At 39.1% G+C, this 26350-nt stretch overlaps 1 protein-coding gene across 1 annotated transcript in view; it reads right to left on the bottom strand.

Annotated features, from left to right (window-relative positions):
• Positions 1-18500, bottom strand: part of NDST3 (N-deacetylase/N-sulfotransferase (heparan glucosaminyl) 3) — a 62646-nt gene extending 44146 nt beyond the window's left edge. Inside the window, exon 1 of the mRNA XM_010575547.1 lies at positions 17520-18500. Within this exon, the coding sequence (XP_010573849.1) occupies positions 17520-18500 (981 nt within the window). The remainder of the gene's footprint in view (positions 1-17519) is intronic.
• Positions 18501-26350: the final 7850 nt, after the last annotated feature.

The following is a 26350-nucleotide window of genomic DNA, read 5'->3' as shown; positions in this document are numbered from 1 at the left end:
AATCAGTACATACTTTCATGTCGGTAACAAAAGCAAGAAAGGTCAGCTTCATAGTTTTTCAAAAAGCCTATCTCCTCCCCCTTTTTTTGGGAAGCAGATCTCATCTCTCAACGCTTGCTTTACTATTCCGTGTCTAACAATACTATCAAAGGAGCCATTAAATTAGGAATTACTTTTCTTTTGAGGAAAACTTCTAATGCTGTACTAGGTCTTTAATGAAGACAAGGACCTTCTGAAAAGGTAAAACAAATTAATAGAAAGTGTAAAGTGAAAGCACAGGAGTTAAGCACACGAAGACCCTTTATTGTAGCTCTTATGCAGAAGTAGCTTGAATTTTCTATACCATATTACCTCTTTAGTTTAACCCCTGCAAGAGAGGGAAGAAACAGAACTAAAGCCCTTCTAACTTGAGTGGAGTTCTTCACATAGGGGTTTAATGAGCTGTAACTGATATGATGTCCTTTTACTTTGCACTTTTTGTGACATCATTTTGCCTTTCCTGAGTGTGTCCATGCTCTGAGAAAAAGAGTCCTGCAGCTGAAGCTGCCTGCACAGGTACATGCACACCACCTGCCTCCCTCAAACTTTCCTTTCTGCAGAACCTGACCTTTTCTAAAGTTTCTACCCACATAGCAAATTCTCTTGTTTATAAGGGGAAAAAAAAGAAAAGAAATAAAAAGAGGGTTGGAGAGGAAATGGAAAAGAGAATTGAGGAACAAAACACACATGTGACTGAAGTTTGCATTTATTATGCATACAAGTATTATGATTTTTAAAGCATTGTGCTTCTCTGCAGAGTTCAACAATCAGTATTTCAAATTTCCCAGATATATTTTGAGATTGTGCTTTATCATGTTTTATATATCAGTCCCTAAACTTAGAGGCCCTAGCAAAGTGTCCAAGATTAGAGGCAATACGAGGCACGGTGTGGCACAGAACAGAGGCCAGGCTAACAAGCTGTGCCTGATGATCAGTCCCAGGTTTGTCCTGGCACTGCTGAGGCTGATGGCAGAAAAGAGAGGAGGGGGAACACGCTGCCTAGGGAAGGGAGAGTTGAGGGGGAGGGAGCAGTGGGGATCCACAAGAAATGTTGTAGCAGCAGTGGGACCTGAAAGTGAGAAACGCTGAGATCGTGATGGCAGCCGTTCAACAAACTGTGGCAGCAGTCAGGACTGGGAAGGCAGTGGGCAAGAATGTGGAGTGTTTGGAGGCAGCGAGAGGCAGCATGGCAAGATGAAACAGAGGACAGCCTCAATGAAGGTCCGTCCCAAATGGCTAGGAATCATTATTTTATTAGACAGACTATTTTGCTTCTGAGGAAAAAATGTTTCCCTCATTATGAATTATGTATTTTGGAACATCATTAAAATTCAATACCTATTCTTTCTGGATTTCCAAGATTAGCATTTTGACACCCATTACCATAAACATTTAATCTATGCAGGAGAAAGAATAATTGCTTTGGGTATACCGGGTGTATCTGAAAAAAACAGTTTGAATATCCTTCAGACAAAAGGAGAAGAATGCTTAAATTTTCTTTGACTGTGCACTCACTTAACAGGGCTGACACTACAGAGAGGGCAAGAGAAGAAAACAAAGAAAATCTTCAGCTTTTTCTGCAAAGTGTTTAGCTGGCAGAGAGCATAAATTATAAATAGACCCTGATCTATGTAAGTGGGGAAAGGACACTGCTCTACAGTTTGATGGAAGCAAGGTGTCCAAGAGGACACAATCCAGCAAAAATAGAAAGACTGATGAAACAGGGATGGAAAAGCTAAACTGCTGACAACACATATGTTCAAGTTTATAAAATATCAGATTCCATGTGAGCTGAAGACAACTATTCCTGCTACTTTGTACAACAAAATTAGAAGGGGGGGGGGGACGACACGACGACGACGACAGGGACACACACCTGCTTATTAAGATACAGTACCTTCAAGAAACAAATTATTCTTTCAATTAAAAACATGGATTTTGATAAGTTTACCAAGTCCTTCAAAAGATTTAACAGTTCAGAAGTACCGCATGTCAGCAGGATGCCTATTTACGAAGAACCACGTAACACGGTAGAATTTAAAACAGAAAATGTGTGCAAAAATTCCTTGGAGATGAAACGAAGTACCTGGTTTCAGTTACTTGTCATTGACTGATGGCTAGATTCTACCTGCAGCAATTGTGTTTTTAAATTATCAAACAGGGAAGCCTTGGAGCCCAACTCTTTAATGTGCACGACAGGCAAAGCTCCCACTGATTGCTTGGGTTAATTTGGACTGTTTGCCAGATCCATTGTCCTCAGTATCTTACCTGAATTCCTATAATATTAAGGCCCATACTCACTAGTTTGATAAGCACCATTAACTGGGGAACCCAGCTTCTCTTCGAAGTGTCAGTAAGATGAGACATCAGGCTAGAGCCCAACTATGTGCACCTTAGTTTTTCAGTGTCCAATATAAGACATACTGGACCTGATTTTCAAAAAATTCAGGAGCCACAACTTTATTTTATGTGCACAGATGCTGTAACGAGGTATCTGAATTTGAGGTCCACTAAAGGATACTAAAAATGTAAGCAGCCACTTTAGAAACCGTTGCCTCGGATGATTTCAAGCAGAAGTTTTTTCATTAGAACACACTGTTTTAATGTTACTGAGTCTTCCTTTGGAGTTTTTTTTTTTTTATATTGCATACAATAGTGATCTTGATGATGGTCCAATTATACACTATCAAGTAATTAGGCTCTTTCATCTAGGTAAATCACTTGTACAACCAAGAGTTTTAAGAAATATTTCTAACTTCCTTCACCAGCTTCTCACTTCTTGGAGGCTGAGATAGCAGCTAATGAGAAAAAGCAATTATGGCAAGGTAAGCTGAATGTTTTAAATGCTTGGTGCCAATACTATTTAATAAAGTAAAGTAATTAGGATGCTGTTTTCAGGATTCTATATGAAATTCTGCATTATTAGCTCTCAATTAAATTGTACTTTGATGAAAGAGGTTACAATTGCTAAAAAGCTAAATGATCTCGTTATTCTGCAGTCAACAGAAATAAAATCCCGCATTTCTTTTAATTAAAGGTCAAAAAAACCCCAGGCCAATTGAAATAGAACTAATAAACACCCTACTGCTGCATATGATATTTTTCCCCGGATTTTGGTCAGACAGGATTCAGTAAAAAACTTGTTGGCCTCACGCTTTATCTGCTTATGAAACACCAAGTATAAAGAGGTAAGTTCTCAGAGTATGACAAAACTCAAAGTAGTAAAAACAAAGTGACTCTAAAATGCACTTAAAATCTCTTCATATTTATCCAGTTAAGTTCTTGCAATCTGGTGATTGTTGATGACCCAGTACAGTGGGAAACTGAGGTTTGTTAGCCACAACACGAGCATTCCGGTAGCTGTACTGGAAAGTCACCCCCCACACACACGCGCAGCTGCCTTAGCTCCGAGCATGACAGGCCATCTCTCAGGGTGACAGAGTAGTTGAGATCCTGTTCCAGTTCACTTCTGGGCCACTTCGCTGTGCCTGCTTAGTCTGGTTTGTCTCCATTGCATCCCATCAGCAGTAGATAAATTGTCAGGGTTGTTCGCTGATTCATGTAGACGCTTGTCTAACTACCAGTAAATGTTAGGCCTCAAAAAAATCAGGTTCAAACAATAACCTCAGATGCAAAGCAGTTATACTCCTGCACGCCCTCATTAGACAACCCACACTTTTACAGCTTCAGCTCTTGTCTGGTAGGATGCACAATATTTTGTCATAGAAGTTAAAACAATGGCATGGCTATTCAGTCTAACAGCATGTATATTTTATAGTCGTCCAGCTCAGAAAGAACAGAGGTATTATCCAAGCTCCTAGCACCACATCCATTATCAACAGCACGTTTGCTTCTTATTTAATGCTTCCTCACACGCCAGCTCCAGCTTTAGCTTTCACTACAGCCAACAGGCGCAGCAAGCAGAGTTTGGCTGGAGGACAAGGGCTTCTCTCCAAGGAAGACAGTCCTCCGCTGCACGGGCTGGCCACAAGCTTCTGCTGCAGCAAAGCCTGTGCTCCTTTACCCACCGCACACTGCCTGGCTCTGCTGCTTAGGGCCCTTTTACCCCGCTGTTGGCAACATGCGGCTCTCTACAGCCACTGAATGCTGAAAACATCTAGAAGGTTCAACACTGGAAGAAGTTTTAGGCCTAATCTCTCCGCAGCACAGACCACAGTGACCTCACCTGAATGTGCAGGAAGCTGCAGCTGGGTCACTACATCTGCTCCACTCTGATGAGTTTGTCAGTGGCTACATTACTCTGTCCAAAATGCCAATGTTTTTAGAGATGCAATTTAGATTTCAGGTCTACCTTTACTCCTATGGCTTGCATACAAAACAAGAAATTTGTTCCATAAAACGTAGTCTCCTATAGATTCGTTTCCCAAATTGCTATTCCCACAATGCAGTAGCCTGCACTCCCTTTCACACCGCTGCCTAGGACCTACCCTCCCCATTAGGTCTCCAAAGCACCTCCTTCCCTTCCCGCTCTGCCCCACACACCCTGTCTAGATGAAAAAGGGACAGTACGTGCTATCGCTAGCTCCAAGACACGGCACATGGATTAGCCAGGGGCAGGCCAAAGTGGAGGATAAATGCAGACCTCACTCTGAAACCTCTGCTTCAGCACAGGCACTGCTTTGCGTACATGCCTTACCCCACGCTGAACTCCAGGATGTCAGCAGGAAATTAACTGTCTTTGAGAACTGCCCGTATCTGTCACACTGGACCGAAACTGGCCCGCAGGTTCAAACGTCATTAGATTGATCACAGAATCATGGAATGGTTTGGGTTGGAAGCGACCTTCAAAGACCATCTAGTCCAACCCCCTGCCATGGGCAGGAACATCTTCAACCAGATCAGGTTGCTCAAAGCCCCATCCAACCTGACCTTGAACACTTCCAGGGATGGGGCATCCCCAACTTCTCTGGGCAACCTGTGCCAGTGTCTCACCACCCTCATCGTAAAAGATTCCTTCCTTATGTCTAAGCTAAATCTACCCCCTTTCAGTTTAATTGCTGGACTGACAAAGGCAAACAGCGACATTAAAAATACCCGATTTCTTTAGGAAATGAGAATAAAAATGGTGTGTCAGTGTTGTATACATCAAACTCCAACAGTCTGTGAATATGGCCTTTTGAGAAAACTTCAGTCTTTTCTTCTTCAATGTCAGTATTCTCTGGATCTCAATGCCTGAGCCTGGATAAACTAAGACTTACCTGTCCCTGTAAGCCCTGAAGCCTGCGCTTCCTGCTCAGCAGAATTTCAAATAAACAAGATTTCAAAGTTTTGTCTACATCATTATATAGATGATCACAGCTCAACAGCAGGTGGTATTTATCTATTTTTCTAGAGCACACAAAATTCAAAGCATTTAAGTTTTTACAATATTTTTCCAGCATTTAGAAAGCAATCACTGAGTAACAGTGGCTACAATTACAATATAAATCTGTTACATGATCACAGGAAAACTCAAGTCCACAGACCAAGGTAAAACAAGCTGCTATTTAGGTAACTTGAAAGAAACATTGGACACTACAAGCTATGTCTAAAATGTTGGTACCAAAGAGAAACACTTTGGGGTTTGTTTACTTCTCAGTTTATACTTCTTTTCTCGCCTAGTAAGACTAAAGCATCTAGACAAGCACAATATTTGTGCTGCTGCTTAGTTTTACATATTAGAGAATAAATGAAGTGCAAATAAATGAAGACTCAAACACTCTAATTTATATAAAAACCACAACAGAGCCAGTTGCTTTCCCTGTTTAGTAAAGCACAACAGAGTTACCACATCACCGGCATGTTAAATAAACTGACTGCTGCACAGGCTGGGCAACACACCAATGACACAATCCATTTACAAATGTTTCTTAGTTGGTTTTTTTTTTTCCTAATAGAGCCAAAAAGATTCCCGTGTTTCTCTTAATACTGTATCCAATTAAAAATATCTATCTTTATCCCTATGTTTGGGGTGAGCTGAGGCATACCAAAAGCTCTTTTTCCCTCTATGCTCCACCTTCTTTGACAGAAAAAACATCTTCTACCAAGAAGATTTTCATATTCTCTCTGCCAGAAAGCTCCATGTCAGAAACAGCTAGGAATTCAGTCTTCAGCTTGCTCACCAGCTAAGGGTCACATATTTTTTTTTTTCTTCTCTTTATGAGTAGTTCTAAAGTAGCTGAATGAAATTCCCCTGCTACATCACCATTGGTATCAAAGAAATGACAGAAAAAGAGCAAGCAAGCAAGACCAGCTTGCATAAAGTAACAGATACAACTCTTTCTCAAGCCATATTTTATATGATTATATGCAGTCAACACAGAAAAGACACAATAAGAACTTACTTCAAGTTAATAAAAATTTGGACGGTTTCATTGACTCCTCCTACATAGTACCCAGTCTAAGGGATATAATTCAGCAGAAAAAACCCCTAAGACTTCAGTGAAACACAGGACGTTAATAAGAGAAACACGGAGGATGATTTTGTTAGAATTGTTAATACAAACCTTTCCTGGTTTTGCACGCATGTTTGCATTTCTAAAAGACAAGATTACAGAAACTAGATCTATGTAGATGAGTATCTCAGCTTGCAAATTCTACACTTGCAGACTCAGACCGACACACAGGAATCCAAACTGAGCTCTGCAGTTGATTATACTGTAAGAGATTGGGAATACATCTTAGTACAAATTCCCTGCCAATATTATACTCCTTTCAATAGCACACTTCATACCCTTTTGCCAAATCTAATTTTTAAAGACTTACATAATCCTTTTACTTCCTTTTGGATATTAGCCTCTAATCTGCCACTTTTATTGGCTATTCAGCCTACACTTAAATATCTCTGTGCCTTACATTAAATATTTTTTCCCATCCTCACTGTTTATACCCTGCAGACATCTGCAGCCTACTGCTTTCTGCTTTGGTCATCATTACTTACCAAATTCTTTAGCCTTTATTTCTTCATTTTTTGCTCTGACATTTCATGAGTATTCTGGTGTCTCTAAGCACCCTCTGAATATTTCTGATTAAGTGGTGCAGAACTGAGCACAATATTCTAGAAACCTCCTCAGTCAATAAGATGAAGTACTTTCCTGATGTAAAATGATATTTTTCACAGTCAGCTTAAATTTCAAACCAGCTTACACTACAAATTCAGGCATATTTTAGTATTCATCTTGTTTTTAGGATATTTTCAGGATTACCATTTTCGACATTTCCATTACCGTTAGCAAAGGCAGTGAGAAAGGACAAGGTATGAGAAATGTTTTGCACCATAAAACAAACACTTCTTATATAAATGCAGAACTATTTTTCAGCCCCCTTTCCATTTCCATTAGAGTTCTATCAAAGGCAACTCTGAGTTATCTTTAGTCCAAGTTTGCTTTAAAATGGGAGCAGAGACACTTGGGTTATTCCCAGGAGCGCTAACACGGAAAGGGCAAGTGAATCAGAGCTTCATGTAGAGCTGTGTGGCTTATTAGCTCCACAAATATGCAACTGGTGTTCCCAGACCTAACCCGTTACCTCTGTACATCATGGCAGGGCCTTTGTCGCATGAATTTACTGACCTGGCTCGGAATGAATCCATGGAGCCTTACTCTGCACAGTCACTGACTTTTTATTTGTCCTCCCCACTATCTGTATTTTCAAATGTATTGTAGCACAATTTTTTGCAATATAAAATGGTATTTAATTTATGATTTATTCCAGATATGAAACTACATTTTAAGGAGCAATACCAACTCATCTCCAGGACTGTAAAGTACCAGAAGGAATCTCCTAAAGAGTAAATATTTTTTAAAATTGGTCTTAAGGTTTTTATGCTCTGTCAAACATAATTTTTAAATAGGGAGTAACACTTCTACCTTGTAGAAGTGTTGAAGTTCGCACAGAAAAAGAAACTGGAATTGGAAATAGATAGGGCATTGTTATTCCATGAAGGATTAGATACACACTGGCAACCAGCTGCTTTTCTTTTACTTTGTTTTGCAAGAATAATCACCAAGAATCAGTCATGTAGCTGCGCTGACTTCTTCCAGTCCAAACAGGTGAGAAGAAAGGACACTTTCCATGCAGCTGTATTGTAAAAGAAACTAATGAAATGAGTCCCACTTTTGACCCTCATTTTTCTCTTTTTGCCAGACTGTGCCTTCTTCATGTGACTGAAGATCAGGAAGGAGATAGGCCCAATTTTGGTATCATGTTTTACAGTTAATTGCTTTGATTTCTAGATCCGTCTGCAGTGTGTTTTTATTTGTTGGTTGTGAAAATTTTATTCAATTCCCTTAGCAGCAGGAACTGGATGGCTAACTTGTCATCTGAAAAAGCCCAGAATAAATCTTGCAGCAGCCACTAGCACGCTGATGAATCTGTACAGCTCTGTAGTAAACTGTAGTTGCATTATTATTATTTGTATTATCAAAGTGCTTTTTGAAGAAAAAGCACAGAACAAAGAGCCTCTGACCAAGAGAACTTGCAATCTAAGGAATGAGAGGGACTGGCAGGATAGCTGAGGGACACACTGCCAGGAGGCTAGAAAGCAGTTTCAGCACGTAACTCTTCTTAATTATGCCTCCAGGTCCGCTGCAGACAGAGCTAGAACCCTGCTGCAGGTCTTGCGCATCAACTTCGTAACATCTACGCCCTGCAAGTGCCTTCTCTTAACTTCCTTCTTTTGCTCTCTCAACATTGTTACTCAGCTAACATCAATGGCTAGCTTTTAAAATACTGATCTTGAAACATTGAAAAAGCTTTTTCAGTGGAGACAAATTATCCAGTAGATTTGAACGGCTTACAGTGCAGGCTAAGGTTTCAGTATGTCTTGACGCACATTGCACTTACTTCTTAAATTTTGGAATGGCAGGTTTTGCTTTCACGGACAGATGGATCAACCCAAACAGAGCCGAGCTTAGGTTATGTTGACAATACTCAAAGTAAAGTTTGCAGAATCACATGCATTTTTATCTCATCCATGAAAATATTCATGTACATTCTTAAAGTATAAGTTTCTAAGTAGACAGAGGAAGACAGAAGTTGCTACATGGCTGTGAACCAAAAATGATCACTGAAGGCTGGCACACTGGGTGGACTTAAGCATTTGTGTGGATTTCTTTGGAAAAGAAGCCTTATGCTCAAGTGTAAAGATATCTCTGCATAATAAACTAAGTCAAGGGAAAAAGCAGAAACAGTGTTACAAAGTATTCAGTTAGCCCACTTGATCTCAGGTAAGTGTAATCGCTTAAGGTTGAAATAAAATAGCTCTTACATCACAAAACTCTATTAAGAACAAGAAGCAGAATACAACAGGCAGACACACCATTGTTAAGAGAGTTCCATTAAGCCTAAGGGTAGCAAAGTATTCACCACTACAGAGAAATGTGGGGAATTAAAAAATGAAAAAAAAAATTACTGTCATTTTCTGGAAAGATTTAGAAGACTGCATCCATAATGCACATCTACTTATTTGGGAAATCAACAGTGGATTCATAGAAGCCATGATTTCCTTACCTTGGTTCTATCATCAAGACAGACCAAGGACCAGGGAGTGTGTAACCAATAGTCAGATCTGGTGCTGGGGTGGAAGAGCTTGAAGCAAATCATTCTCACTGCCCTCGAAGATCTCCTGGGATTTACCATGCCAAGAAGCAGTTTCTGCAGCCCCTTTGACAATAAAAAAAGCTGCAAACTGAGATGAATTTCTCTTCTCTTAGTTCCCTGCCACTGAATTCGTAATGGGAGGAGACGGCACAATGCTTGAAAAATCACTGTTTCAAGATTTAGGTTTGCATGAGAGTGTATAGTGTCACAGCTTTTAAATTATAAAAAAGAAAAACAAAACAAAACAAACAAAACCCCAAATTCAGTTACTCCAGCATTGCAAAACTAAGCAGAAAAAAAATAAAAATGGTTATAAACAACTTCATGATTAGTGATCTGCCTTGTCCTTCTGAGATATCTTTTGTCTTAATGCTCCAGAGGACTCTGCACTCAGCAGTTAAGTTTCTTAGCAGTCGACAAATACAAATGAGGGAGCATGGGGCAGCACTGCTCTCCTGACCCAAGCCTCCCATGCGAGACACTTCTGAAGTGCAGACTGTGCACACTTGCGAATGTGCAGAACTTCCACAGGATTCTTTTGGAATAGAAAATACTCAGCATCTTTCAGGCCCAGGTGTAAAAACATGTAGGAAAACAGATACATAGAATATCATCCTCCTTAACGCTAAAACTTACACTGCTTTGCTAAAGGCCTCAAAGCTGCAGCACATCAGTACGGAGTTGTAAAAGTCTGTCTAGGACCTAATGACTCTCCTAGGTTCAATGGAGCTAAGGACTACCACATCCAGCTGTTTTATTTTTCAAAAAAATGCTTTGTTTTTTTGAGAACAACAACTCCAAGATACCATCGACAAAACAAACAAGACAAGCCATGAATTTCAGCAAACATAGAACTAACGAAAATCACTGAACTAACAGGAACAAAGACTGAAAATTGGTTTCCTCTTAACAGACACAGCACTGAACTATAAGCTCCTCACACTTAAAACTGCTAACAGGAATCGACTCTGTCCTAGAAAGAACATCCACCGGTCGGTCAATCAATGTTCACTTTCACATTTTCGATGTAGAACAAGATGGCTTAGATACACAGCATCCTTTTTACAGCTGCTGTGCCTCCGAAGTGTTGTACAGATGAACGGGGTGGATAGTTGAGCCAGCAAGTAAGAATGGGTAAATGTAGTTACCATTTTGGCACAAGTAAGACTTCTTGTGTAGCTACAGAGGAGTATGCCAGCGCTGCTATTTGATATACACGCTCTCTTTACAGATTTCCTGCATGGGGCCATGCTCATCCCACAGCCCCAGGGAGCTAGGCAGCGTTGTTTGTGCAAACATTTCTGAACCTCAGCCCTTCCCACATACAATACCTATATGCGTATCAAGCACAGACCAGGGGCATTCGAGCACACAAAAAAAGGTAGCCTCCTCTCCATTTGCCTGGCAATCCGCAGAGATACCACATGGAACCTGGCTATTATTAGACACACCGTTACCATGCAAGGTTTTTGTCTTCACACACCATGCATAAGCTGTAAAATTAATCTTGGTGCCAAGCTTATTCCATGGGGTTTGGTTGTATCTAGCTGTACACAGGTGCAGAACAGGAGGAGGAAGCACATGTGGAATTCCCAGCACTGCCCCGGCAGTCCCAGAAGTGTTGCACCCAAGGCGGAGCCAGGTCTCCTGTGTCCCCGTCACCCCTCCACAGCCACTCTCCTTTGGTCGAGGACTTTCATCCAGCTTTCTGTTTCAAACATGAGTACATTTCTTTTAAGAACAAAAGCTGGGCTGTATTGAGCAGCAGTTGTATCAATCTTACTACATTAAAATTCACAGAAGTTGGTACATAAACCAAATTGCTTTTAGAAGTTAAATGTTAGGATGACTGACTGGTAAAGCATTCTATATGCTGACAGCAGCCCATAAAATAAAACAATTTTTATAACTTGTTTTAAAGTTATATTTTAGTTCTGATATCTAATTCTCTACTGCCTCACAGTGCATAATATTCCACACTACTATATCTGAAACAATATACTCAAGAAGTTAAATCAGTCTTCCTGGGACATCAGACAGCTACAGAAACACCACAGTTAATAGTATTCCTTTTCTTTGACTCTTTTTAAGGACAGAATATACTTTTTACTTACTATTTCAGCCAAGTCAATATAAAATACCTTACGAGCTTCAGGTCAAATTAAGAAAGAATATATGTACACACACAGTAAGCACATTGAACAATGGCATAAAGGTACTATAGCTAATGGATTGGGAATGTAAAATGATTTAGCAGAACAGAAGTTCTTAATAGTTAATTCCTTATGTCATTTAAAGAGGTGATTAAAAAGAGTTTTTGAATCTCCCCAGAGGAAAGATTTACGGCTCAGTGCAACCAAATACATGTGAGTATCTCTGGTGGTTCTGCAACTGACATTTTATGACACATCTATCATTTCTCTACTGATAACCTTCTACATGATCTTATAGATAAAACAGCAAATAACTTGCAGAATTAGACTTCCTTCTGTGACAGGAACCATCTTGTGTCTTGACAGTTTGGGCTTTCTGCACCTTCTAGCCATTCTGCCTTAACACAAAACACATCTAAGCTTCTCTTCTGAGGCAAATATTTAGGTCATTCCTATGCAAGAGTAACTGAAAAGTTATGTCACCGTATTTTTTAAATTTATATCCAAGTGGTATTCTTTACCATGGGAAGTTCTGATTTCTTTCCACATATGCTACACAGGGTGAAAAGACACTTACTGGGTTTTAAACAACTGTAGTAATTTAAGCAGTGCTGACTAATGTGGACAAACTTGTAATATAGTGAATAGACAATTAGCTCTTAGGGGAGAAATCTGTTATTAAACAAATTTATATTATATTAAACAAAAGATTAGGCCACCAATGCACTAAGGAAATAACAAAAAAGTGACAGCACTGGCTTTGGAACACAAAAGAAGATCAAACTGACCAAATACAAATGTTTATATTTGATCTTAGTCACTCTAGAAGCATTTTATGAACAACAGAAACAATACGTAGTTCTAAGGTGCAATTCACATAAGCAGTGCCTGCCTAAAGATGAGCTATTTTTCTATGTTGTCTACTATGGAAAGTATAGAGGACTAGCTCTGATTTGTCTACATTATAAACCTCAAAATCTGGGCAAGATGACAGACTGTTCAAGTGATGGAGACTAAAACGCTCTGAATTTCTTCTTCCTGGCTAAATCCTCTCCATTATCCAAACGCCGTTTGGCATAAATGATGCACAAAGAGGATAGCTCTTGTTGTCCAATTCTTCAATGATTCTAATGCCACAAGACTGCAGATTCAAGCTTGTATTGCCCATTTCAATACACATATGCTAACAGATGCATTGCTTAAGTGCTCACAAAACAGAATGAGAAAAAAAAGACAGATCATTCCCCTCCCAGTAATGGATATAGTTAATATGAAGCTTTTTCCTTGGCAGTTATAAAAGAGTAATTGCAAGTGCAGAAAAAGATTAGGCTTACATGAAGAAAGTGAAGAGATCCCCACCCTGACTTCAATTCAAGACGTCTCTTTTGAAAAGCGCACAAAGGACAAGACAGTCAAGAGGAGATCACACAGCTAATTATTTGGAAAAAATAATTTCACAGTGTTCTAATTTTTCATTTTGAAATGTGATCAACTCTCAAGGAAATACAGAGAGCGTGTGTATTGAGGGAACAAAGGAAAAGGTAGACCAACTTACTGCCTAGATCCCCAGCACTGCACAAACTGTCAACAGAAAAAAAATCATATTTAATTTCCCCCCTTATTATCAGCTGCTTTTCCCTGGGAAAAATCTCAATGCTGTATAGTCATAAAAATTTCACAAAGAGTAACTGTAACAAAAAAAAAAAAAAAGATATTAAATTAGTAGACCATCAGCCAGGACAATCACGGTCTATTAAGATAAACTTACTCTGTGGATATCTAGATAGATTTTCTCTGTATGCCCATTTAAATGAATTATTTGCTCTGCACAGGCTCTTAGTCTTCTAAAAGACACAAGGAAAATAAAATATAACATTGTCACAGCATAATGGTCCCTCCTGCCTGACAGACATTAGGAGAGAAAAAAAGTTACTGAAAAATGAATGTTGAGACGACATTACCAAGCTTATTTTCAAAGTGGGAGGCAATTAGACTATGAAAATGTTCTCTTCCATTATTTCTATTATACCAGAGGAAGATAAAGTAAATAAATATGAAGATGGATGGTTACTGTTGATGCACAGTGACAGCTACACAGTATGTTACATTGAAGAACTATGTTCTATCAGTCCAGATTTTACACAGTGACAGGCAAATCTGTAACAATCAGGTAGTCTAAAAATCTGAAGTACAGTTTCAAGTTGTTTGGGTCTTGGTTTTGGGTTTTTTTTAATTGAAGAAGTTGTGGTGAAACTAGAATAAACTTCATCTGTTGTTTGATAAAACAAACCATTTATTAGTTTTACAGGATTTAGGATAATAAACTGTCAAAAGATTTTCAGAAGGGCTCTTGACACTTGTGTCCCTGACACTATAGATACTCAAGCTGAAGCACCATCACTTTGCCTCGTCTTTAGAGGTGCAGAAGATGCTCATTTTAGAGGGTTTACTTTTGACTTGACTTCTTCTGAGGTCAATACATATGATACTGATAAAAAAATACCACTTAACCTTGTGACAGCAATTTTCGTAAGTGCATGCTCAACTCCAATTCACAAACTTTAAAGAAGAGGGTAGTTAGCCTGACGTCCAAATATTAACTATTCTGGCCACTTTGCAAGTCTCATTTAGGTGTCTGAAGAAGAAATTCCCTTGAAAACCTGATCTTGCATGCAGTCAGGATCTCCCTCCTTGGAGACAGTCAAAAGGTGCCTGGACATGGCCCAGCTTGAGCAGGGGGGTGGGACAAGATGACGTCCAGAGGAGCCTTCCAACCTCAGCCATTCGGCAATTCTGTGAATGGCAATGTACAACTCCCCTGTACTTCTGCAATCCTACAGGATATCTTTTGTTATGATGGCCCTCTCTTTTAACTCTTGCAGTGAAAGAACAGTACAGACATAGCTTTCAACTTGCTCACCTGACTTGTGCCTGAACTTTAGAGGCTTAGTGAATCAGTCCTTCTAAAGCGAATCTAGGTTCTCTATGCACTCAACAGAGCGAAGCCTTTGTCTCAGAAGACCCAAGACAAATGCTGCCTTCTTGAGTTAGGCAGTGAATCATGAGTGATTGCTTTTGCTATCAGTTCAGCATTAACCCTCCAGTTTCTGAACTCTGTCCTATCCAGAGGAATGGGCAGAACCAATCCTTGAGGTTCTCTGGATGTTGGGAGCTTTCTGAAGCGTTTTAGGTTACTTTGCATTAACAGAGCACATGTAGAAACATTCACCTTACTCTCAGCAAGCTCACAGCCCTACCAGATGTGAGTATATGCAGAAAATATTAAATAGGAGACACGTCAAACAAAATTAAAAGACAAAAAAGCATTATGCCCAATTCTACGTTACTAGTATTCAAAACGTAAGCTTAGTAGAAATGAGCTAATCTTGAGTACTGAAATTATACAAAGTCTGCATTTAGCAACCTATTTTCACACTTGCAGCGCACAATTCTCTGTCACAGTCAATGCAGCAGAACTCAGTAAAACACTTCTGTTTAATAGGATGTCATTTATCTGCAAATATACTTTACAATAACGGATTTTCGACTACTGCAAATTGATTTTATTTCATTCCTTCCCCATGTCATTGTGCCACAGAGGATAACTCCTTTGATATTAATAGTAATGAAGATGCATTGCATCTGACAGCCCTAACAACATGTTTAATAGAACACTTTAACTTTAAGTAAATGAAGAATCAGAAGGGAGCACTTTTTCAGATTCCACTGTTTCAGAACACAGTTCTGTATAAATGAAATTATCCTACTTAAAAGTTATTTCCACTTTGATATTATTTCTATTTAATTTGATGGTTTTATTTTGGGAAGATAACATTCTGACACACTGCAAATTACTCTCCCAAAACAACACAGTTTATCCTTCTGAATCTGCTTTAATTAAATTTGTCTCAATAGCCTCCTGTTTCTGGTAAGTAATTCTGGCAATTAATTGCCCTAACTTATCCTAAAATGACAATCCTAAGGTGTCACTCACAAAGAGAAACAATACAAAACATACTGTTGCAAACTGCTACTGCACACCACAGTGGGAGATTTATTCAGGCTTTATTTTACATATTTTGTTACCAGAAACTGCTGCTTCTGCAGAACAACAGGAGTTTTGCCAGTGATGTGGGTCAGACCTTATTTTTTTCCTGCAATTTCAGTTTGCACTTAGGAGATTCTCAAAGCGTGCTCACCCACCTGACTCAAATGCTGCCATCATGTTCTACACAGAAACTCCATTTATTTTCACCTTTACTCCAGCTCTCTCCCATGCAATTTGTTTGTATAAGGAAAACACCTACTTATAGGAGGTATATCTTATTTATAATTGCACATGCAGAGAATGTTTTGGAAAAGAGTGCTGCAATTTTAAAGCAAATCAAAGTGTAACTACAAGTTCAAACCTTTTGTTTAAGGAAGCAATATATGCAGGGTTACTGCAGCTTGACAAATACATTAACACTGAAAAACGCCAAAGCCTAGTTAAAAATGAAACAAAAATGACCATCAACTGCACGCAGTGCTGCCATTGCTTTTCCTTTTCCCAGTTCCTCTTTCCATTATGAAAGTTCTAACAAAACATTCTCCCTTATTTTTAGCACAAACAGGGCAACAATCAGCATCTTTGAGATTTTTAGCTTCTAGACCAAATACAGTTGTGCAAGGTGACCTCTAACTACCCGCTTTGTAACAACATTCTTCACAAAAAGAAAGCGAGGTATACAGCAAGAAATAATGTTAAGATGTTACTCCTACTGAGCCGTAACTACCACCTCACTGAACAGCCCAATAGAGTGAAAAATGACCTTCAGGAATGTACAAATTAAAATGTTAAAATGGAAATCGTCAAGTCATTTAGCACCAGAACAAGCTTTTAAGACCAATATTAACACAAAAATTGCTTGCAAGCAAGAGCCATAAAACAGAGACAAGAAAGGTGAAATGCTGCAACTAACTCCTGACACCTGAAACCTATGTCAAACAGCTAATAATCCAGTCCATTCTTCAAAATTTATGTTGACATTTACTTTTGCTCACCACATTTACCTCCTGCTTGTAAGACTAGCAACATGCACATTACATATGAATAGCTCTTGGGTCCAGCCCTGAAGTCCTGTGCTGTTTTCAAATGCCATACTGAAAGTATGTGCTTAGATCAAAGCTAATCACCAGACCAGAGAGTTAAACACTCTGCAATTATGTTTAGAATTGTGCATGTTGGGTGGGTTGTGCTGTGTGTGAAAACACTACCACTCTTACTCGCTTTTCTTTATCAGTTACTTAGCAACTAGTTGTCTTTAATTCCTTTTTGGGAGACTATTTTCCATATATAGTAAGGGGAACGGAATTCAGAGGAGCCCACCAACCCATTTATAGAACTTAGCTCAGCAAGGACTTGCCTGTCACCTGAGAGAAAACAAGTGATAGTAACCAGGGAGTCATCTTATCTTACATTCTTTTCTAGTACAGGTACAAGCGACACTGCACAGACTCTCCTCCAGCCTGCAGGTTGAAGGAACTGCTACACCTCGGATCAGTGACTACACAAAGCCAGACAGACTGGCTTCTCTCTCAGGGTCCAAACAGTTTGTGTTGGTACTTACTGATTTGTGTCCTCCGTGAGTTCCAACTGTTAACAACTATTCACTTTAAGATTAAAAAATAAAAAAAAAAAGCAAAGCACTTTGCTGTAATGACCATTAGTTTTTGCTTATACTTTACCTGTACATCGTTGGTGTTCATTCTTGTTCCCTCCTTCCCAACGAAGATGTCATCTATGTCAACCAGAATGTACCTATCCAAGGACAGTCTGAGCTTCTTTCCAGACAGGAAAGAGATGGCATCTATGAAAATCAGCTTGTGCAGCCAAAAATTCAAGTTATTGCCGAAAAGGACTCGTTGAATCCCATCGTGGAGCCCCAGGTCATGAATTACCGTGGCATAGAGAGCACTTATAGCAGCAGGCGGTGAAAGGTTTTCTGGTGTCTTTACTTTTGCAAATATCACTGGTTGATAAGCTGTATGATTAATCTGGAAAACCGCCCAGTCATTTCCAAGCAAGGGACCTTTCTCAAGCTTAGAAGATTTAGTCACATGGAGCAGTGGGGAATGAGGGTTAATGCAACAGTCCTTAATACCCAGATTGCTGTGGACATGGAAAGGAAAGCCCTTCAACTGAAAGCTCTGCAAGCTGTTCTCATTGCCTTTGTGAAATCCAATAACACCTACACCATATTCTATACAGTACTTATCTAGAAGGCCTCTGTTCCAAGAGTCCATATTCACATACTTTAGAATATTTTCATATACTATGAGAGCATATTTGCCTTTATTTTTGTCTATAAGCACTGGGAGGTCACCCTTCCCAGGTGCAATCTCAATGTGAAACTGAAATCTGCTAGATTCTAAAATGGTTATTATATCTTGGCCTAATGTTGAGTACTGACTTTCCACAAACACCAGCACTACGAGATCTGTCCTCAGGGGATCAATAGGCTTCATGGTCTTCATCTCCATCAGCTTGTATGGCAACAGTTGAGGATCACCACATTCCACTTCTGAAGAGATTTCAGAAAGTTCATTTTCCTGTTTGTAGCCATTATACAAGTAGTACGCAGAAATAACTATGCTCACCATACAAAAAGTGGCCAGCAAAATAACTGTTCTTTGAAAATGTCTGTGAAGTTTCATGATAAAACTCATGTTGTTTACTTGCCTTAGATTGTTCTCGACAGCAGCATTAAAAACAAACACAGATTCTCAACAACTTGTTCCAGTCCTCTGGAATATTTATGTCACCATTGCAGCACACACATCTATCTTCCACAAAGCTTTACAGAAGGTATAGTCTAGAAGAAAAGAAAATCAGAGATTTAATTGAAGCATTACACTTGTGAAGTATCATCGCACTTCAACTAATGGTGAGCAAAGAAGTCACTGCCAAACAGAGGTTTGGGAGCAAACAGCTCAAAACTTCGATAGTTTCTTTTGAAATTTTGTATTAGTAGCGTTATTTCTTCCTGCTCCCACTAGTTGCCATGTGCATTTGCATGTCTCAATCTCACAGGCTCCTTACCCCAGAGGATCAAGTAAAAGAGGGTACACACAGACGGCACTGAAAAGCAAAACACAGCAGCAAAGAACTTACTGTTTTTCTGAAATTTTTTTACCCAAAGATAAAAGTTAACTCCAAGTAGACAACTGCTGACAACCTAAACATTGAAGAAAATTTATAACCTTCCTCCTTCCACCCCCAAGAAGCTGGGCTAGCATCAGTCTATATGATTAAACAAATTCTGTCTTATATTAATTTTTGAAGAACCAAGAAGTTCTTAGAAAAACATGCACATTTTAACTGTTGTATACATACATACTGATACACTCTGTGTTACATGTATTACAGGAGTATTTTTAAAACAAAACCATACTTTTTCCTGCAACATTAGAAGTAACCAAATAGCATTTTACTGGACTGTGTACTGTCTTGCAGATTGTTGGAAGCACTTAGTATTTTCTTTGTATTAAGAAAAAGCATAAAATAATCCAGCTCTTAAATTTGAGAAGAGAGTAATAAATTAAGAGCTAACTTAAGAGGCAGATGACCTAAGGATATACTTATGCTTTAACTTGCACCTAAGAAAAGCAGTCATTTTTCAAGCTAACAGTACAATTGCTGTCAAAAGTTTCTAGTAAAACAACTGAACGATGTGAGAAGCATAAAATAATTAAGTAAGTACCATAAGTTATAAAGGAAGGTTAACAGCAGATTTTGAAAAAATACTAAGGGTATTAAGATCTAGAACACACTATTGTAACTTCACAATGTAGTACACACCCATTCCCCTTTGTAAATGGGACTAGGATAAACTATGGGCATAATGTTAATATGGTCATTTCCTGACTGAGTGCTTAATCCTTCCATGCTCAGTTATTTTGAGAAAATAAAGTAGGACTTAAAACTGAATACCAAGAAGGTCCAGAAGCATAACCAATAGAAAATATGAACTTTTTTGTACAAATTGACAGAGAGAATTAAAATTTTCTTGAGAGATCATGATAACAAGTGATATCTACTCAAGCTCTACCCCATGTTTTGTACTTTCTAAGGTTCACTAGGTTTTCATTAGAAATTCTGATTCCTAGAATGGCTGACAACCTTCAGTACTGAATCGGGGAGCAGATGATAATAGAAGAAATACAGTCAGCTTCTGGTACAAAAGAATTTGAAGTATATAGAGATTAATTACATGTTAATAAAGGGGAGAAAAAGGGACTTGTAAAAAAAAACCACCACCAAACAAAACCACCAACCAAACAACAGACAAAACCAAACAACATGTCATGTACTTCAGCCACTTAACCACTTGACAAGAGCTCCTCATACCACAGTGTAAAGAAGGTGGCATTTCACTCCAGGTTTTCAAAGAAGTTAAAAAATATGATGTACTTAACAGCACCTATGTAATTTCCACAACTTTAATTAAATCCCAAAGATTGATCCTCCCAGTGCCAGGTACAGGATGAGCACAAAGTAAAAATAAATGAGTAGGAAAATGAGATAAGGAGAAAGAGAGAAACTACATGGCAACCTATTTATCAAAACAGCAAAATTAAGCACCAAGAGTAAGCGTTATGCAAGCTGTCTCATTCATAATTAAGATTCCCCTTAAGCCTGCATCTCACCAGATAAGCCCGCTTTCTGGGTATGTTATACTCTCTTCGCCTTCTACTCCCAGATACCAGTATATTAACCCTTTCTGTTCTGGGTGGACTTACACCCACCCTTACCTGCAGCTGCCCAAAGACTTGTACATAGCTTTTAGACAGGAGACTTGCCTTTCACCCAGGCATATAGGCTCATTAATCAGTGTTAGACAAAAATAACATAATCCCAGTTTCTCAGTTTCTACAAGCATGTATGTGAAAAGAAGTTAAAGAATGTATAAAGACCAAACAAAAATCTGAAAGTACCTTTAGAACTCAAAGAACATTTTTTAGTATTGAAATGTCCAACCCTTGTCACACTAGCTTCAAGAACATTGGTTTAGATAGCAGAAAAGAGATATTTAATATGGTAAGAAGTCAGGTGACAAAGAAGGAGCTCCATCCTGAATGAGTAAAACCAGAGAGATGTTTCCAGACAGATGATTTTTTCACTACACACACAAAGGATTCTCTTCATTTTTGCATTTCCAATTCAGCTGCCTGAATGCCAAGAAACTCATAATTTTAGTGGCTAAAATTAATACTTACTGCATTCTGTAGAAAAGCTGTACTTAGGCCTACTTATCTTCAACAACCACAGACCTGGCTAGCTTACCTCACATAGAGCTCAGGCCTGGTTTACATGAGATGCAAGCCTGCAAAGCAGAACTCTTGCTGACAAAAGTACAACAAATCACTTCTTTGAATGACACAAAGTCAACCACCACACCACCACCGAGCACAATGCTTGTCTGCTTCTTTTAGCCCTAAGCTCCTCTAACACAGCCCCAAAACACCCCTATTCTCATGACAGAAACCACCAAAATCCTATTGATAGGAAGTTCCCAGCAGCATCATTTAGAAGTTTCTTTCTTTACCAGCCTATGCTTCTGACAGTCACCTGAACCTGAGAATCCTGCCTGGAGCCAGAAAAATTTAGTGACCTAAGCTCATGGCAAGAAAGGGCTGATCAGAGTTGTTTGAATGAGTTATTACAGAAGGGTTGCAACCCAAGGGCTGCTAAAGTAGGCAGCAGGAGCACTTGAAACATTTGCAGCAAGGACTCAGTTCCTAATGCCACTCCGTGAAGCAGAAAATATGGAGCCAGCCCAGAAACCTGTATTTTCTTCAAAAAAACCCTCTGTCATTTTACCCTTAGCTCCGAATTGCAGGTACCTCCTGGGGCTACAGAGTGCAGCTGTAAGGAGGAGTGGATGGAAATGCCAAGACAGATGAGAGGTTTGACTCTGAGGAATGAGGAATTCTCCAAGACCCAGCAGGACAGAGACAGACTTGGCATCCTCACCACTGAAGACAGGAAGGAAGGGGAACGGAACAGAATAAGGCACAAGTTTTAAATGCATGCTCTCTTCAATCAGCTTCATGCTTATGTAATTTTCACTTACTTAAGCACTGGTTTGCATGCCAAGAGTTCAAAAGAACACAGAAAGAAAAAAAATAAAAACCACAAAGAGACGTGCATTTAATAATGGCAAAATAGTTTCAAGCCCTGACAAGGTACAGTTGCCTTCCCAGATGAACAGCAGGATTTTACTCTGAGCAACAGTACTTGCTAGATATTCCACTGGTATCTTACAGCACCATGCTAAAATAAGTCATCATGCACCAAACTTGACAGTAGTAGAGAGATCTTTGGGGTGCACCACCCACAACACACTGTGGGTCCTATGACTACAGTGACCTTTATCACAGCTTTAGACATGGCTTCAGGGAAAATGGTCCTGTTCACTATCACTTCCAACAGTAAAACCAGACAAAGGCTGTAATTCAGAATGTATCAACAGTGGGTAAGCTGTTAGAAGCAGCATTTCAGAACAGGACAGTACTTATGGAGTCTTACTTTCACGACAAAAGAATACAATACTTTACAAAAGAATGAAGAAGTCATAAGAGCTTGAACTGCAATACAAAAAGAAATAAATCCACGTATACAAAAAAGCCTTAAAGAAAAAAAAATAATCAAGGAGTCTAGAAACTCTTCACAAGAGTTCAAACTCGTTAGTATTGTTTCAGTGAAAAACCATGAAAAAGACCTGTAGCTAACATAAGCAGTCTTAGCTCATTGATTTCAATGGAGTCACATGGAGTTCAATGAAAGGAGGATGTGGTCCCACATATAACTCAAGCCACTTGAAAACAGGTGTCAGGCATTATACGCATCCAACATTCCACAAAGGCGATGCGGAAATAGGTTTTACGTATAAAATAATTTGCATGGTATTTTTCCACCATCTGAAGCAATAAAAGCTGCCTCATCATTCTTTATCTAGAACCTTATTATTTTAGAAGAATTTGCATTTGACCTCCTATAGAATTTTGCATTTTCATGCCACCATCTGAAAATTCAGACCAGAACCTTTTACCTGTGTTGTTCCAAGTATGAGATATCAAAATGCCTCCTTAATGTGAAAATTAGCATCTTTCAATATTTAGAATTTTAACTTGTGGACTCACTATGGAGGAGAAGATCTTGCTAAAAGAAAGCTGAGTCATAGAAATAAGTTGTGCATTTTATTCTGAATACAGCAAGGCTCAATGTCGTTCTCATCTACTGTAGAATTGACTTCTGCAGCCCAGGACTAGTTCACATGAAAGTCTTGTGGGGACAGGAAATAAGGATCACCTTATTAATCGGAAGATTTACAATTCTAAGCAGTACTGCTGGGTAGTCACAATTACAGGTATCTTCAGAAAACTAGCATGAAACAGATGCATCACAATAGAGATCTTCAACTGTGAGTTTGTTTGGGGTTTTGGGGGGGGGTGTTTTTGTTTTTTTTTAAATTCACTAACAAGGTAGTACTGATGAGAGAACAAATACCACGATGAACTCAAAAGAGTGGAATTGCATCATAAGAAGTCTGCTGAGTTCCTACCATTTGCAGCTTCCTTTAGTTTGTTGTTTCATTGCTAAGCATAAGTGACCAAATTGTTGGCTTCTATAAATCATTTCAGCACAATAACCCTAATGGAAATATTTACAGGAGACAACACTGGCTGGGGACTTAACTTATTAATGAGATGCACTAAGTGAACATAAAGAACATGAAATCATAAATCTTGTTTTTGTGTTTTCTGGCAGTAAAATTTATGTAATAAATACCAAAGGAGCCTCCCCAGAAGTCTTTGCAGTCAGCCTGGAACCCAGTCTCTGGGCTCAGACTCATGGGCAGCCGCTGACAGCCTCTGCTCTGTGAGTGTCATAGCAACCCTGCAAACATTGTGCCCTTGTTGGTATATTTTTTGCACTAAGACTTTCATGGTGCACATCGTTCCTTTCCAGGGGCTTTGCATGACTAGCTTTTCCATGTAGCAGAAACATACTATTTTCTAGTTGAAAAGAAATGTGGTTCTGACCATTCAATTTCATAACTGATATTCATATTTTCTGGAACTAAAAAAAAAAGAAAAAAAATCCTTCAAATGGTATCAGTTTCAAGTTCCCATCATCATACAGTAATTAATAGATGCTCAAATAGGAAGCCAGGTACACACATGAAGATAGACACATAAAACTGCATACAATTAAAAAAAAAATCTCTTAAAGTTTTATCATGAATATCAATAAGATCTTTAAAACTACAAGAAACATTCTTCCTGAATTCAGGTGTGTTATAAACTATCAAGATTAAAACAATGGGCTGAGCTAAAATATCTACACGCAAATGAGAAGTTGCTCTCAAATCACACTTTTAAAAGCCCAGTAAAAAAATATGTGGTTTACTCTTACCTCAGGCCTGTGCAAGGGCAACTGTTTACTGACCCTTGATTAGAAACAATAAAGTTGTGTCATACTGACATGCAGACAAAAAAATATTGTGAAAGAGTAAACAAAAACCCTCTTCATCAAGAACTGCCAAAACGCAGAGCTAGTTCAAGATTGATAAGTCATTGATATTATTCAGCTATATTACATTTGTCTGGTTACATATGCCTGATCAAATCTTTAAATATCTTTCTCCTCTTCTAATAATCCACATAATTATATTCTAGTTCTGTCCTGGTTCTGTTCTTTACCAAACTGGCTGCTACCACAGCACTAGTGACATACTCCTGATAAATTAAATGAAGGATGAGTTTTAAATGAAGAATAGACAAAAAATAGACATTTTGTTCAGCATGTTACTATGGGCATTTAAATCTCCACTGATTAGAATGCTATTTAATTGCTTGGAACACAAAAGCCTGCTTTCGCCAGCCACTATGAAATATGACCTTAAAGGAAGCATTCTGAAGTCGATACATTAGTGTTACTAGAATGGAAATATTTGGATATACAAATGACATGGTAGGAAACAACAAAGTGCATTTATAAACAACCAAACCTCGGATGGAGAGTAGTACTCAGATTCTTAAATCAATTATGAAAATATGAAACTGGTCTCCAAATACCGAGTACCTCTACTTCCAACATTATTCTACTGACTGACGTATTCAAGCAGCGATAACTCAGACAATCAAATCCAGACTAAGAATGAGATCTTACAACTGCATATTAAGAAGACATTTTCAACTTGAAAAGATGGTGATACGAGACATGAACTGTCAAGGGAAGTCATCAAGACCCTTCAGGATCACATAACAAACCTGGTAATGTGTGAATATTGAAGGACTTCCATTCTCTCATATATGTTAAAAAAAAAAAGGGGGGGGGTGGCTTAGGCAGAACAAAAATTCTGGTAGATAGATAAGCTTTTTCAAGTCCTTAGGACAAGCAGTTTTCAGTGTCTATTGTACCCATGTTATCCTTAGCTCCATACTTACTGTATTGCTTCATGGATTACTTGAGAACCTTACAGGACAGAAATTCATGCATCAGAATTTGTCATTAAAAGATATTTATAAAAATTAAATATGTGATATTTTAAAATACTTTAAAAGAAGGCTTGGAAGACCTTAACAGAGTACACAAGTCAGGTTTGGTCTTTAGATTACTACTTTACATTCATGCAATACTTTCTAGCAAAGGATCTTAAAACACACTACATCCCGTACGATTTCTCTAAGACAAACCCTATTATTTTTCAGCACTTGCAGAAACGTCACTATCTAAAGACTAAACGATTTGCCCAAGGTCTTTAAGATAAACGTATGGCACATTCTCTTGTCCATGCCTGTACCATTAGTTCCCCCTCTCTTTTCTCCCACAACTGCCAAGCGCGAGCCAAGCGTAAGGAGTTAATAAGGCAGAGTTCATCACCGTTCCTTCCGAGAGACCCGAGTGGTGATGCCGGCTGTGAAAGAAAGCCCATTTCTTCCACTTTCCATTTTATTCAAAAGGAAAAAAACCCCGCCACACCAAAGCCTGAAGCAATTATCTAGCGCACCAAGTATCGAATTAAATAATATAAAAGTTTTCTGCCAGTTCCCAAAAGTTGCATGCGACGGTTGAAACGAGCACTAAGATGCACCAATTTCTGCGTGGCATTTGGGGAATCCAAGTAGCCAGGAACACCTGGAGCTATTAATAATTACTGCACTACGATGCCCGATTTTGTTCCCAAACGCAGCAACCAACCAACGTCCGCAAACACTAGAGGGCAACAGCGTCGCACAGAAAAAGTCCACGAAGAGAGGAGAAAGGGGAAAAAAAAACCCCAAACCCAACCAGCTGAAGGGTTGGTGTGGGTACCACACCAGGAAGGCAAATGCTAAGTGAGCTAGTACAGAAGAAAACCAAAACAACCCCTGAAGAAACACCGCCGAACCAACGCGAACGCGCTCCCCCCCATCCCCATCCCCGCAGCGGGACGCTGGGGCCGCGCCCGTGCGCTGGGGGACGGAGCCCCGGCAACGCTGCCGCCACCTGCCCCCAGCGCCGGGCAGCC

The sequence above is a fragment of the Haliaeetus leucocephalus genome, unplaced genomic scaffold (assembly GCF_000737465.1).
Source record: "Haliaeetus leucocephalus isolate CR32 unplaced genomic scaffold, Haliaeetus_leucocephalus-4.0 Scaffold484, whole genome shotgun sequence".
In the NCBI taxonomy this organism is placed as follows: Eukaryota; Metazoa; Chordata; class Aves; order Accipitriformes; family Accipitridae; genus Haliaeetus; species Haliaeetus leucocephalus.
The sequence above is the reverse complement of the archived record's forward strand: the minus strand, read 5'-3'. Positions and strand labels throughout refer to the sequence as shown.